A 15,891-nucleotide genomic window follows, 5' to 3' on the forward strand; every position below is an offset into this window, starting at 1 on the left:
CATACTCAGAAATGGGATTGCTGGATTGTATGGTAGTTCTGTTTTTTTAATTTTTTAATTTTTTAATGTTTATTTATGTTTGAGAGAGAGAGAGAGCAGAGGAGGGGCAAAGAGAGAGGGAGACACAGAATCTGAAGCAGGCTCTAGACTCTTAGCTGTCAGCACAGAGACCAATGAGGGGCTCGAACTCACAAACCACAAGATCATGACCTGAGATGAAGTCAGATGCCTAACCAACTGAGCCACCTAGGAGCCCCTGTTTTTTAATTTTTGAGGAACCTCCATATTGTTTTCCATTATAGCTGTACCAACTTAACATTTTCACCTACAGTGTACCAGAATTCCCTTTTCTCAACATCCCTATCAACACTTGTCTTTTTTTTTTTTTTAATAATAGCCATCCTAATAGGTATCAGGTGATATCTCATTGTGATTTTGATTTGCATTTCCCTGATGATTAATGGTGTGTGACAATTTTATAGGTGTGTATCGTCATCCTTTCTTTGGAGAAAAGCAGTCCTAAGTTGAGAGTTTAAGTAACATGTCCAAGGCCACAGTTAGTATGTGGTACAGTCAAAATTCAGACCTAAGTCTAATTCCCAAGTCCGTGGGCTATCTACACTGAGCTCCTCTGTTTAAATTGGTTTAAATTCAATTCATGGATTATAGTTTTCTAAGGACTCTTTTTTGTTGGCAGTTGTAATCCATAGCTCTCATGTTATATGTATTAGGTTCAAAGATGCCTCCCTTTAAACCTTTTCTTGTTAGCAGAGCTAACACTTAATTGTGACCTGGATAAAAATCTCATTGGTGAGTACCAGTTTAATTTTTCTGTTGTAGGGTCCCCTGAGAATATGTGCTCCTATGTCACATGAAAAAGAGCAATATGCATTGAACATTTCATTAATAAGAAATAATGAGAGATGAGCAATATCAGTGCCTTCCAATACTAAAAAGTTTTATTTGGGAGCCTCAAGAAATTCCACATGAACATAGATTCCATTGAGAAACATCGGAAAGAAAAAAAACCTAGAAGAGGAACATTTAAAGACTTTTATATTTAGAATCAGAATTAGAAATTCTGAAAAATCAGCTGCATAATCTGACCATAAATTCTGATTCATTTGGCATAAGGTATTTCTACATAAGAGAATAAGTGACATAGAGACCAGAGGTTTCCAGATCAGTCCACAGGTCTGTTTGTAAGTTCATGACATCAGGAAGTGCCATGTGTTTTGTTAAATTAGATGCTTTCTTCCTGGACTGAAGGATGGGGGCAAGGAGGTTCCAGTCCAGAGCAGGATGTTCAGCAGCAAGAACTGCCATAGCAGCTGGGGCGGCAGCAGGTGCAGGTGGTCTGGCAGCAAGAGGGGTGGCAACAGCTGGACACACAGCAGCTGAGGCAACAGTAGGTGGTCCTGCAGTGTGTGGCCTGACAGCAGCTGGGGCAGCAACAAGTCTCCTGGCAGAGGCCGTGGCCACAGCTCTGGTCAGAGCAGCTGGAGCCACAACAGGAGTTGACCATGGTGTCAGAGGGCAGAGGCTCTGGTTGGGTTTCCAGAAGAGTGTATTCCTTGAATCTAGAAGACTTCTTGCTCCATGCCCCCTTTTACACCCTGCTGAGGGACCTCTTTCCATGTTACTGTTTACCCTAACAAGTAAGCAATCGTTTGATTAGATAATTACATTTTCCAAGTTGGATGGAAAACATTGTTTCCTTTGCCTGATTAGGATTTATCCCATTATCTCCTCCCCTGTCACATCTTGGCTGTCTTCCTTTGTATGAATCATCTTGGCTCAGATTCTAAGCTGAATATGTTGACTCTCTCTCCATCTGCTCTTTCCTCCTGAATCATCCCTGGTAATTCTGTCCTTGTAGGCACCATCTATGTTTACAGATAGAGAAGCTTCTTCCAGAGAGCAGTTGTCATGGTGAACCTTGACATGGAGTAGTCCAGGTTTCACTCTTCCTCATCTGTGGGTCTTATCATGCCTGCAAGTTTTGCAGCATTTCTTATGGAAAAAAGATTTAGTCATAGGTTAAATCCAGATATAAGAGAATCTCAGAAGAATGGAATCTTAACCTGAGAAGTCAAAGTTAAATCCATCAGTGTGGTCAGTTAGCAAAAACAGTTGTGGGCACATGCAGAATTCTCAAGATACTCAGACTGTGTTCTAATCCCATTTCCTGGACTTGCTGTTTTTAAAGAACAAATATGTATCTGGAATGGACATATAGCCCTTCAGGAATCACCACCACTAGAATTGATAACAGAACCTAATATATGCAAAAAAATTTATATTTATATACAAAATAGAATATACAGTATAGCCCCAATTATGTAAAAACATAGAGAAATATTGAAATTATTACAAATATTAATTTTATTAACATTTAACTACAGAAATTAAAAATGATATTAACAGTATTTCTGGTTGGTGGACTTACGGAAACTGTTAATTTTCTCCTTAACACTTTTATCTTCTACTTTGATGACTTTTCTTTTGTAAAGAAAAGAAAAGAAAAAAAAGAAAAGAAGGAAGGAAGAAAAGAAGAAAGAAAAGAAGAAAGAAAGAAAAAAGAAAGAAAGAAAGAAAGAAAGAAAGAAAGAAAGAAAGAAAGAAAGGAAGAAAGAAAAGAAAAAAAGAAAAAGAAAACCTTGTCATGCAATTACACCACTATTTAGAGCTCTCTAATGTGACCCTCTAGGACTGGGGGTTGGAAGATACCAGATCAGGATAATGCTGTCAGGGAGGAAGAATTTCCTTTTCCCCTAAAGGTCCTTCTAGCTGGACTAAGAAACAAGTTGACAGAGGCACCTGGGTGGCTCATTCGGTTAAGCTTCTCACTCTTGGTTTCAGCTCAGGTCATGATCTTACACTTTCATGTGTTCGAGCCCTATGTTGGGCTCTGCACTGGCAGTGCAGAGCCTACTTGAGATTCAGTATCCCTCTCTCTCTGCCCCTCCCCCACTTGTGTTGTCTCTGTCTCTCTCAAAATAAAAATTAAAAAAAAAATTGTTTGAAAAGAAACAAGTTGACATGAAACAGATTAACAGGAGAAAATCAATTTTAACAGCATACATCTGGGGACACTGAAATTCCAAAGATCATGAGGCAGCATGATGCTTCTATGAGCTAAGGAGAAGGGTGGGAATCTGAGGATACAAATGGGGAAAAGACCATTATCCGGAAGGTGAGAGATGTTTACAAAGCAAAGTTGCCCTATTATGTTGATAAGCTTCTTAGCTATCTTCATTAATAATTCTCTTCCTGATAAAAGCAGGCAGTTGAGGGGAGGTAAAGAGTGTTTCCTGAATCTGCTGGGTTTTGATTGGTTTTAACTCAAGGTTCATGCCAAAGTGGCCCCTTTGGGGGCAGTCTGCCCTCAGCACGTATACTTCTCAATATCATCCAGGTCTCAGCTCAAATCATCCCCTTCACAAGAGAATCCACCTCTGACCTCACAATTGCAAGGATTTCTCAGTCCCTCTCATCATATTGTACTCTTTGTGTTTCACTTGTCTTCCTAGAACTTACCTTCATTTGAAAGCACAATCATGTGCTTATTGTCATGTGTTGCCCTCTAGAATATCAACTCTTGGTATTACATTCTCAGTAGCTTGAATATTGCTCTGATATATAGTAAGCATTCAGTAAGTATTTGCTGAATGAATGAATAAATATAGCACATGATTCCATTGGGCAGGGTCATGGTGTGTGTGTATACATATTTAAACAGAAATATTTATATAAACACAGGAAAAGGTCAGGAATGATATCTATCAATCTAGGGATGGGAAGAAAGTCATTAGGGAGACTTTTACTTTATACTTTATAAATTTTCTTCATGTTGGGTTATTAGAAATACTTTTGCCTTCTTTTCAGTGTTTTCAAATAAAATCAAGTTTTTTAAAACAAACAGGAGATTTGGCTTAGCCAAGAAACACATCTCATGAACTATGGATTCTTGTTATAACCACTTCCAGATTTTGTGTGACCCTACCAGGCATGGGGCAAGGCCTCATGATAACAGGCTATTGACTCTCTGGTGCCCTTAGGATGTATTCCAAACTTCTCAACACCCTTCACACACCTACTTTCCAACCCTATCTACAGCCACTCTCTCATCTTCCTCATTGCCCTAAGCTCTAGTCCACACTTTTCAGATTCAACCCTTTGCAATTCTGTCCAAGGCCCTAGAAAACCTATTCCTTATTTTCTACCTCACAAGAACATAGCTCAAATGCCACTCTCTGATAGCTTCTCTTACTCCTTCAAACAGTTATTTGGTGTTATTTCTTTGATATTCCCATAGAGTTCAATTCATCTTGGCTACAGAGCTGCAACCATGTTGTTCTTGTTTGAATCCTCCACATCTAGCAAAGTCCTTGGCTCATAGTATATTCTCAATAAAAGGTTTTGGAGCTTGAGAAAACATTAAAATAACTTTAAAGATCTTTTAAGTTGTATTATGATACTAAGTTATAAAATATCTGCATAGAAACAATATAATGAAATTTCACTAATTGAAAAATAAGAGAGCAGACTGGCCTAATTTAGCTGGCTAGAACGTTTTAAAATATTGCCTTTAGGGGCACTTTTAGGTGGCATCTTTAGGGATTTAGTTGGTTAAGTGTCTGATTCTTGATTTCAGCTCAGGTCATGATCTCATGGTTCGTAAGATCGAGCCCTGCACTGGGCTCTGCACTGACAGCGTGGAGCCTGCTTGGGATTCTCTGTCTCTCTCTCTCTGTCCCTCCTCCACTCACACTCTATCTCTCTCTCAAAATAAATAAATAAATAAATAAATAAATAAATAAATAAATAAATAAACAAACAAACAAACTTAAAAAAATACTACCTTTTAGCTTCTTTCCAATACATTTAAAGTGTAATTAAGAATCATAGCTAAAGAATGCTTCTAAGTGATAGGATCAAGGCATAGGTACAGAATGATATGATTCACTTGCAGTTAGCATTAAGTAAGTCCACACTGTGTTAAATATATCTTCTGTAATTAAATTCACTGTCTCAGTTTGCCTTACAAACAATCATTTTACAGAAGATGCCAAGTTTCAGGTGGGCGCAGGCCAGGAAAAATTAGCCTGCACATGTCACTGATGGAATGTGTCCAAATTAGTGATATTTTATTGTGTGAATGTCATAGCAAGAGATTTAAAGGGTGTAGGAGACATTTAGGACATTGTTCTAATCCTTTTCTCATGGTTCTGGTAATGTGTCAGCCACATAATGGATAATTGCCCCAATACATGACACTCCCAGGAATGTATAATGTCCTTAGAATAGAATTACTTTCCTGAGAGTGAAAGCGAATCACTGGTCCCATAGTCTTTAATGTTTAGGATGTGCACAGGATCATGTAGGGATTGTGTTGGGGCCTACAAAGCCCCAAGTGACTCACAGTTCAAATCACAAGAGCAGGCCCGTGTTTGCAGACAAGCTACATGTTGGTTAGAAATGTTCTCCTTGGGGTGCCTGGGTGGCTCAGCTGGTTAAGCATCCAACTCTTGGTTTTGGCTCAGGTCACAGTCTCACAGTTTGTGTGTTCAAGCCCTGCATTGGGCTGTACTCTGCCGGTGACGAGTCTGCTTGGAATTCTCTCTCTCTCTCTCTCTCTCTCTCTCTCTCTCTCTCTCTGCCCCTCCCTTGCTTGCTCTCTCTCTCTCTCTCAAAACAAATAAATAAAACTAAAAAAAATGTTCTTCTGGAAAGGTCTTTGTTGGGTTTGGTAGAATCATAAAACTAGAGTCTTGTAGAGCTGTAGATTGTCACTCACTGATGTATGTAGCAAACAGCAGTTGAAAGCTTCCCTATTCTGTTCCAGGCACTAGGCATGAATGTCCGTACTACTTGTTCTTTAAGACTCAAGTGTCATTACCTCATCCAACAAACTCTGCTTGATACTCTCCACTCAAACTGCCTTTCCCTCTTCTAATATACTGGAGGTATCTTAAAAAAAAATTTTTTTTTAATTTACACTTACTTATTTTTGAGAGACAGAATGAGACAGAGCATGAGCGCGGGGTGGGGGTGGGGGGCAGAGAGAAGAGACACAGAATCTGAAGCAGCCTCCAGGTTCTGAGCAAGCATTCAGCACAGAGCCTGATGTGGGGCTCAAACCCGAGAACTGTGAGATCATGACCTGAGCCGAAGTCAGACACTTAACTGACTGCGCCAGGCACCCCTGGAGGTATCTTTTAGCCCCCATGCCTAGCTTGCAGCATGGCCAAGAGCTAGTTCCATATACACGTTTGCTAAATAAATCATATAGTCTCCACCTTTGAGAAACTCAGTGTGGACAGAGAAAGAGATGAATAAAGAGACAGTTCTAGTCCAAAGAAAAATTCTTTATGGAGAACCAAGTGCTCCTGTAGACTGTCTCAGGATAGGAGAAATAACTGTCTAAAAGTGATGCAGAAAAGGGACGTTAGATTTAGACCTCAAAGTGCAAAAGGGGACAGATGGAGAGTGAATTTGAGACAGAAATGCTGACATGTACAAAGGCGCAGAGACATGGGAGAGCATGGTGTGTTCATGGAGTGGGAAGTGATTTTGGAGAGCTAGAGTTAGAGGTACTCTAGCATTCCTGTATTTTAAAATAACCTTAGGATGTGGGGAGCTGACTTTGGCTCAGGTCATGATCTTGTGGTCCATGGGTTCAAGCCCCATGTCGGGCTTTGTGCTGACAGCTCGGGGCCTGGAACCTGCTTCAGATTCTCTGTCTCCCTTTCTCTCTGCCCCTTCCCCTCTCTCTCTCTCTCTCTCTCTCTCTCTCTCTCTCTCTCTCAAAAATAAATAAACATTTTTAAAAAATTTAAAACAACATTAAAATAACCTTAGGACGTGATGTATACTTTGGGGGATGTTGGAATGTCACAGAGCAACACTGTTGGGGCAGGAGACATAGATTTTTCTCTTTAGCTTGAATCATGTAAGGGTAAGAAACTGAAGCATGAATGAAATCTGCATATGGTGTATGAATGGCGAATAACTCTTGCCAAAAATTTTCTTCACCCAATGGCCATTCTCTTGAAGCTAGGGTGAGTAGAAAAAAATGAAGCATTGCTGGTTCATTAAAGACTCAAAGAGATGAGTTTTCTTTGTGTTATCTGATGCTTTTTTGTTGTTAAAATAAGTTTATAAATTCTGTTACGTAGTGATCCAGGTCTAAATTCTTGTCTGTATCTGTATACAAAATCAGTTATTCAGGAGCTAGTTATAAACACAGGAGAAGTAAGTCCGTTTTATTTCTGTGATGAGAAAAGTGAATATAGAATTAAAAAAATGGGATAATCAATAGAAGAGAAAAATCTAAGAAAATGTCATCAATAAAAACTGAGAATTAAGATGATCTACTCAGAGTCATATAACCTTGGCCAATAACGTCTTTCTTACTGAGTGATGGGAGATAGTGTTGAATGCCTGGTAGTCACTTACAGAGTGCCTCATGCAGAGTGATGGTCTTAGGGAAAATGTGGAAGAGAAATCAGAAACTAGACACACAGACATCGCAACTAATTTGAGTAACATCACCCAAGACTCTGTGTCCTGGTGCCTTGCATAAAAGAAGCTTTTGATTCTGTAATGATGCTGATGGGGAAGGTGCAAGTGTGGGATAGGGCATTCAGCAACAAGAGGATCCATAGCAGCAAGGGCAGCAGCAGGTGGTATGGAAACAAGTGATCTGGTGGCATCTGGGTATCCAGCAGCCAGGGTGGTAGCGACTGGACATATCACATTTAGGGTGGCAGTAGCTGGGGCACCAAGAGGTCCCCTGGCAGAGGCTGTGCCACAGCCCCGGTCAGAGCAGATGGAACCAGAATAGGAGCTGACCGTGGTGTCAGATGGTGGAGGTTCTGGGTAGGTTTCCAGATGAGTGAGTTCCTGAGTTTGGTTATCTCCTTCCACAGTGTCCTCTTTGTACTCAGCTGAGATGCTGCTCCTCAAAAATAAAACTCAACCAGAATCTCCAACCTAACTTTCCTTACTCTCTTTCCCATAAATACATTTCACCCACCATACTAACTTATTTCCTATGGCATTTGTTGTTTCACCCAGGAATCTCTGGCTCTTGTCTTCTCATTGTCCCAATCCATGAATTAATATTGATATACTTCTACTCCTTAACTGGTTATACTGTTTTCCTGATACTTTTAAAGATTGCCTTCATAAGAATACAAACACTCTGCCCTTACCCAGTTCTCTCCTTCACTTTGTCTTGTCTTATGTGTTTGTGAGCTGTATGCCTTCTCCTGAGTTTTCAAACTTGACACATTTTATTTCTAGGAATCAATCCTTATTTATTGTTCTTCTCCAGTATTACCAACACACTCTACTGGCACGTATCTTCCTATTTTTTTATTTTATTTTATTTTATTTTTTTAATTTTTTTTTCAGCGTTTATTTATTTTTGGGACAGAGAGAGACAGAGCATGAATGGGGGAGGGGCAGAGAGAGAGGGAGACACAGAATCGGAAACAGGCTCCAGGCTCCGAGCCATCAGCCCAGAGCCCGACGCGGGGCTCGAACTCCCGGACCGCGAGATCGTGACCTGGCTGAAGTCGGACGCTTAACCGACTGTGCCACCCAGGCGCCCCGACGTATCTTCCTATTAAATTCAAGATTCCATTGTGAGTTCCATGAGGGGTGAGAACTGGGTCTCATCCCACATGTGTACTTCCCAGAACCCAATAGCACAAGGACCTTGCTAGGTGGCCTAAAATTCAATTATAGTAAAAAGGACATTCTTGTTTTCTCTTGATAAACTTGATGGGAGAGAGGTGGACAGTCCGGTTTGGGGAAAATTTAATTATTTGCATTTTCTCTAATGTAGGATTTGATTGATATGTGCAAAATCAGTTTTCTTTGTAGGGCAGAAACCCAAACTTATCTTCAGTTCATAATCAACATTAAAAAATAATTAAGGACCACAAATGTTTCTGACACAGAGTAAGCATTTATTGAGACATAATTATTCTATCTCACATAATTCGTTGCAAAGGCCAAGCATGCACAACAATCATAAGATTAGGAACCTGTCCCCATGAAGTAAGGTAGATATTTGACTGAATGTCAAGGTAATAGGCATAGAACTTGGAGGGTTTGCATGGTATTTAGTTGCTTGGTGGCATGACCAATAAGATAAATAAATGCAGTGACAGATCAGAACATGGCCAGATGCTGTGGACAAAAGAAATGAGAATAAGACGAGTACATTGGCATGATGGTGCTCAACTCGGGGCTGGTGGTGAGGAGCAAAGTCAACAATAAGAGGATCCACAGCAAACAGGGCAACAGCAGGTCATATGGCCCCAGGGGGCCCCAGGGAGTCTGACAGCCTGCTGAGTGGAAGCAGCTAGAGTCATAGCAGGAAAGGTGGCAGCAGCTGGACACATAGCAGCTGGGTCAGCAGCAGGTCTCCTGGTAGAGGCCATGGCCAAAGCCCTTGTCAGAGCAGACAGAGCTACAACAGGAGCTGACCCTGGTATGAAACGGTGGATGTTCTGTGTGGGTCTCCAGGACAATGAGATTCTCAAGGGGAAATCTTCTCCCAAACTCTACTGAAGAGCTGTCATCATCACATCCAGGGTTATTTTCTTGCTATTGTTTATCATGTTTATTTTTTATGTTTATTTATTTTTGAGAGAGAGAGAGAGCACAAGCATGGGAGGAGCAGGGAGAGAGAGAGAGAGAGGGAGGGAGGGAGAGAGAGAGAGAGAAGAGAGAGAAGAGAGAGAGAGAGAGAGAGAGAGAGAGAGAGAGAGAGAGAGAGAATCTGAAACAGGTTTAAGGCTTTGAGCTGTGGTCAGCTGAGAGCCTGATGCTGGGCTCGAACCCATGCACCATGAGATCATGACCTGAGCTGGAGTCAGATGCTTACCTGACTGAGCCACCCAGGTACCCCTTGTTTACCATGTTTAAAAAGAACTTATCAGACATTGTGATTGTGGCATGACTCTCATGCAGAGGTCACTTTGCATTTAAAATGGATGCTTATGGGGAGCTTAGGTGGCTCAGTCAGTTGAACGACTGACTCTTGATTTCAGCTCAGGTCATGATCCCAGGGTTGTGGGATCAAGCCCTGCATTGGGCTCCACACTGAGAGTGGAGCCTGCTTAAGATTCTCTCTCTTCCTCTGCCCCTCTTCCCTGCCTACTCTCTTAAAAACAATAATAATAAATTTTAAAAAGTAGAATAGATGCTTACACAGTTTTCATGTAATTTATCCCTAAAAGCATCACTTGCCTTTCTTTTCTGTTTCAGCATCGTCTCATCTGTTTGTCTTATCCTTTTAATATGTATCATTGGATATTCTGAGCATACTTGGAGTCACTCTTTGGCCTTCCAATCATTTAACCTCTTATATCCAAAAGAGACACAGAACCACATTTCCTCCTATCAGGACAACACTTAAAACAGACACAAACATGGATATGCTATTGCACAAAAAAAAAAAAAAAAAGGAAAAAGAAAAAGAAAATGAGACCCCACTCCACTGTAGCACCATGGCTGGTGGTAAAACCAGCCCAGCACACCTGTAACTTAGTGAAGAAGCTAAGAAATACAACTGGGTTTAAGGCATGTGGCTTCAAGTTTATCTCATTCAAAATTGAATTGGTCATTCTCTCACTTTTTCTAAACCAACACCCCAATTATCCAGTCTTATTACAAATTACTTATTTTTGGTCCAAGTTTTCAAGCTAATAAAGTTACTGGAGTTCTCCTTTCTTCAAATGATCATGTATTGATGCTCTCTATGCTGGAGCCATTCTCAGGACATAGACACAGAAGCAAATAATATCCACCCCATCCTTTTGCCACTAGGACTCCATTCTGACTTGCTGAACAACAGCAGATTATTTGACAGGGTGGATTGGTAAGGCCATTACCCATATGCTGGGTCTGCAAACAGGAGGTTTATACACCTTCATCCACATTTATCCACCTTTATCCGCTTCAGCAACATATGCAGCAACAGAGGCACCTGCAGATGCATCCAAAATACTAGCCTTGGTTAAGTCAGAGCAAATGAAGCTGCATCAAGAGCCACATTGTTGCCACTGAAAGGAAAGGCTCTTTTCTTTAAAAGGTTACAAGTGTAGAAATTGCGAAGTGTCCAAAATATTGTGCGCTTACTCTGCTTTGCTCCATTTATACACAGGATGGAGTAATTGTCCCTTTTGTTCCTGCATGAATACATTTTATGTTTATTTTAATTTTTTATTGAAGTATGATTAACATACATTGTTATATTAGTCTCAAGTGTACAATATGATGTTTCAACAATTCTATACATTATTCAGTGCTAATCACGGTAAATGTACTCTTTTTAATTTTTAAAAAATTTTTATTATTTTTTGTTTTTAGAGTGCAAGCTGGGGAGAGGGGCAATGGGAGAGAGAGAATCTTAAGCAGGCTCCACCCTCAGCGCAGAGCCCAACATGACCCTGGGATCATGACCTGAGCTGAAGTTGAGTTGGATGCTCAACCCAACTGAGCCACCCATGCACCCCACGGTAAATTTACTCTTAATCCACTTTATCTATTTCACCCACATCCCCATCCACTTCCCCTCTGGAAAGTGCCACTTTGTTCTCTGTATTTAAGGGTCTGTTTTTTCATTTGTCTCTTTTTTCCTTTGTTCATTTGTTTGTATCTTTTATTCCATGTGTCAGTGAAATCATATGGTTTTTGTCTTTCTCTGATTTACTTCATTTACCATTATATCCTCTAAATCCATCCATGTCGTTGAAGATGGCAAGATCTTGTTCTTTTTTCTGGCTGAGTAATATTCCATGTTTTAAACATACCACATCTTCCTTATTCATTCATCTATTGACGGACACTTGGGATGCCTCCATATTTTGGCTGTTGTAAATAATGGTGCGATAAGTATAAGGGTGCATATATCTTCTGAAGTTAGTGTTTTCATATTCTCTGGGTAAATACTCAGTAGTGGAATTACTAGATCATATGGTAATTCTATTTTTAATTTTTTTGATGAGCCTCCATACTGTTTTCCATGGGGGTTGCACCAATTTGCATTCCCACCAGTAGTGCATGAGGGTTCTTTTTCTCCACATCCTCACCATCACTTGTTATATATTTTCTTTTTGGTTCTAGCCATTCTGATAGGTGTAAGGTGATATCTCATTGTGGTTTTGATTTCCATTTCTCTGATGATTAGTGATGTTGAGCATCTTTTCTTGTGTCCATTGGCCATTTGTATGTCTTCTTGGAAAAGTATTTATTGGCATGTGTTCTTTTAAACTGCACTTCAAAGCAAATATTATAGTTGTCAAACTTCTTTGAAACTTTTCTCTTTACCATTAAATGTAAATATACTATCTGCAGAGAAAGCTTTTTTATCAGCTCTGTCAACAGATTTGGAGCTCAGCATGTAAAAGACTGTCAGTTATACTCAAATCAGTCCCCTGATGCAGGAAACAAGATACCTAATGAAGTTGCTTGCTACTAATACATTTATCAATTATTGAATTTTGTGACACAGATGTACATCTTGTGAAAATATGGCTTTAGTTAAAAATGTGTTAAAGTATGTTTTGAAATCATCACCTTTGTTTCATCTATTATCAGAAGTATATCCCTGGGGCGCCTGGGTGGCGCAGTCGGTTAAGCGTCCGACTTCAGCCAGGTCACGATCTCGCGGTCCGTGAGTTCGAGCCCCGCGTCAGGCTCTGGGCTGATGGCTCAGAGCCTGGAGCCTGTTTCCGATTCTGTGTCTCCCTCTCTCTCTGCCCCTCACCCGTTCATGCTCTGTCTCTCTCTGTCCCCCCAAAAATAAATAAACGTTGAAAAAAAAAATTAAAAAAAAAAAAAAGAAGTATATCCCTAAATAGTTAGTGCCAAAGGAAAAAAAGTAGGTGGTGACAGTGGGTCTGACTTCTCCACATTAGCTTGAATTGTCAGGTGACCAGAGGATGTATTCCGTCTTAAAAAATAGTGATTCATAATTAAATGATGCTGTTATTGCCTACTGCCTCTTCCACTTCTGAAAATAGGTTCCTAAGGGTTATCAATTAACTAGGGGAACAGTCCTACCATTTACATTCAGAAGTTCATAATCTTTAAGGGACTCTTTCTCCTTGGGTATTTCTCCATGTATCTAGAAAAATATATTATAAATGATACCAGGAAAATTCTGATCATTGGTTCCAAGTTTGGAACCAGTGTATGAAAGGCCTAGTGGAGAAGATAATTTCAGTGGCTTAAAAATTTATCTCTGCTCAGAAACCCAACTCTGCCCATCTGAGACCATGATCTACTCTGGCTGCAGCTCCTGCTGCCAGCCTTTGTGCTACAGGACCACCTTCTGTTGGACCAGTGGCTGCAGACAAACTGTTGCAGGGCCAGCTGCAGTGGACAAACCCACAGTGGGGCCAGCTGCTATGGAGCCAGCTGCTGCCAGCCTTGTTGCCACCCAATCTGCTGCAACACCACCTTCTATAGGACCTCCTGCTGTCACATATGCTGTGTGTCCAAACCTACTGCCAGCCTTCCTGCTGCTGATTGCTTTGCCAAGAGGCACCATCTGCATAAAACACCAATTTGTCATTTGGGAAACAAAGTCACTGCCAGTATTGCTGAAAGCCTGCGCACAGTCAACAACATTACAGGCTTGTGAATCACCTTGAGGAAGTGTGGACCATTTCTAGCTGCGTCTCATCTTCCTTCATCTTTGGATCATGTGCCAGCTTCATGCATACTGATATGGAGTCATGACCTCTGCCTTGACTCCACAGTCAAGATTGTCACCCTCTCCCTTTCAATAACATAGAGAAAGAAATTCTAGTGACTCACACATAGGTGTCTACAACTACTCAAAGTCTTCAAATCATGTTTCCTTTTTCAGTGTACTCATGGTTCTTATATCCTTCTTTCTTCTTCTCGTGATCCATGTAAATGTCTCCTGAGACACAGGGAGTCTCACCTTTATTTCTCAATAAAGGCTGTACCATTCGCGTCCCATATGATGTTCATTTCTTTGTACAGTGTTCGCAATGTAGGTATTTGTACACAGGATACATACCAAATGCAGTACCCATTTGGAGCCTCATACAGTGTCTCACAAATTATTATCTTCATTTTCATACGAATAAACTTCCAGTGGCCTGTCTTAAGCTGATATGCACAGACTCAACCCAGACTGTGTCTCCTGCCCTTGATGAAGCGCACATATGCTCATACTCTCCAGATGAGTTAGAAAGCACCCTGAGTCTCAAGAGTAGCAAGATGTTCATTTGAGTGTCTTCTTTGGCCAAGGAAGTAATATTCTCTTGTGTATGCAAGTGACATCTGGGAATAACTTGTGGATATCAATGTCCAACAATTCAGCTGACAGTAGCCACATGTGGGAGCAGCAGGACCTGCCCTTTGAAGCTCTTGTGAACGTAGGAGTTTTGTTGTTTAGACTCCTAGCTCCTCAGCACTCCTCTGCATCAGACACAGGTGAGCATGCAGTGTTCCCACAAGAAACACATGGAGCTGACCACATTGTATTTGGTTCTTGAGAATCACATTCTTGCTTGGCTTCCTGGTCCTCAGGGCATATTAGCAGAGTAAAAAAGAATCAGGTAGTTTTGCCAAACCTGTTTATCTCCCCAACTGTAAGGTGGTTTGTCATCATGATCAAAGTGTTACCAAAGCAATTAAAGAAGAATGATGTAAGGGACTGAGAGATCATGCAATGGTCATGTATGACTTTGAGTAATTCATAACTTCTGAACCATCAAAGGCAAAGGAACTCCCTCCAGATTTTGTGAAGGAACTGTGAATAACAGAGGGGGAAAAAATGTTGCCTGCTCTGTGGGGGTGAGGACAATGTGAGGAAGAAAAAGAGACAAAAACGTGGGTATTCCTAGGAGTCAAGAACGAAGTCTGCTGCTTCTGTTCCTGAACTACTGGTGCCAACTCAGCATTCAGGGCTATGAGGCTGATTCAGGCTCTGAGAGGAATAGGAGACAGGGCCCCAGGTCACTTCCTGGGAGCAGTGGAGGGACCTCTGATAAGCTTCGAAGGCCCCTATCCAGGACACATGCCACCATTGGAGACTAGGTACCCAGGATGCTCTGGAGAGACTGCCAAGGCCAAACGTGCCTACCGCTGCTGGTTCTCAAGAGCGCCATGTTGGCAAAATGAGATGAAAACCTGACACGACCCATGTTTCCGAATATTTGCTGGATGTGGACTAAATGCTTCATAAGCATTCACTTTAATGTTTGGAGGAACTTACAAAGTAGGTATTAAAGTTCCTATTGTGGAAGTGAGGAAATTGAGACTGAGTGGGGTAAAGGAAGGTCAGAGTTTTGTTTCTTCCAGAAGCTACTTGGAAGAAAAATGTCTACCAATGTGGTTTTGCAGGGAGGTCATATTGCACTGGTCTGAGTGTAGGTAAGTGTCAAGGGAAAAGGCACTTTGAAGCCAGAATCACAGGTTGGAACTAAAGCTTTAACCTGAAAGATATATCAGAAATGATGTCTCACACATATACAGACACAGACACAGATACTGAGATTCTCCTATATCAGCAATGAGAGAGCTGGAATCTTTATAATCCAGGTCTCCAGAAGCACAGATGGAGTGCTCTTTCTCTGAGTGGCATACTCAGGCAGCCAGACATTCTGCTGTGCATGAAGAGCCCTTAGGCAAGGATTAGGAGTCAGGGTGTACCTAGGGCTGGCAAATTCAAGACATCATTGACAATCCATGGTTATTAACGTTCAACCCAATATTTTATAAACTGGCTTGGTGGATAGACAAAGTAATTGGAAGAAACAGAAGAAGATGGTGGAATATGAATGGGGGGATGAGAGGAAGTAGGGAGAAAAGGAGAAGGGGGGAGGAAGA

At 41.0% G+C, this 15,891-nt stretch overlaps 1 protein-coding gene and 1 long non-coding RNA gene across 2 annotated transcripts; one reads left to right on the forward strand and one right to left on the reverse strand.

Annotated features, from left to right (window-relative positions):
• Positions 1-931: 931 nt before the first annotated feature.
• LOC121045184 (keratin-associated protein 4-1-like) lies at positions 932-9,963 on the reverse strand. The gene is given in 3 exon segments (XM_040497898.1): positions 932-1,580; positions 9,191-9,592; positions 9,926-9,963. Coding segments are annotated over 3 exon segments (714 nt in total). The 3' UTR covers positions 932-1,306.
• Positions 9,964-11,489: 1,526 nt separating this feature from the next.
• LOC121044972 (uncharacterized) lies at positions 11,490-14,875 on the forward strand. Its single transcript, XR_005797563.1, has 2 exons — positions 11,490-11,540; positions 13,276-14,875. It is a non-coding gene; the product is annotated as an uncharacterized LOC121044972 (long non-coding RNA).
• Positions 14,876-15,891: the final 1,016 nt, after the last annotated feature.

Source organism: Herpailurus yagouaroundi, unplaced genomic scaffold (assembly GCF_014898765.1).
Source record: "Herpailurus yagouaroundi ecotype Mexico unplaced genomic scaffold, PumYag 189, whole genome shotgun sequence".
In the NCBI taxonomy this organism is placed as follows: Eukaryota; Metazoa; Chordata; class Mammalia; order Carnivora; family Felidae; genus Herpailurus; species Herpailurus yagouaroundi.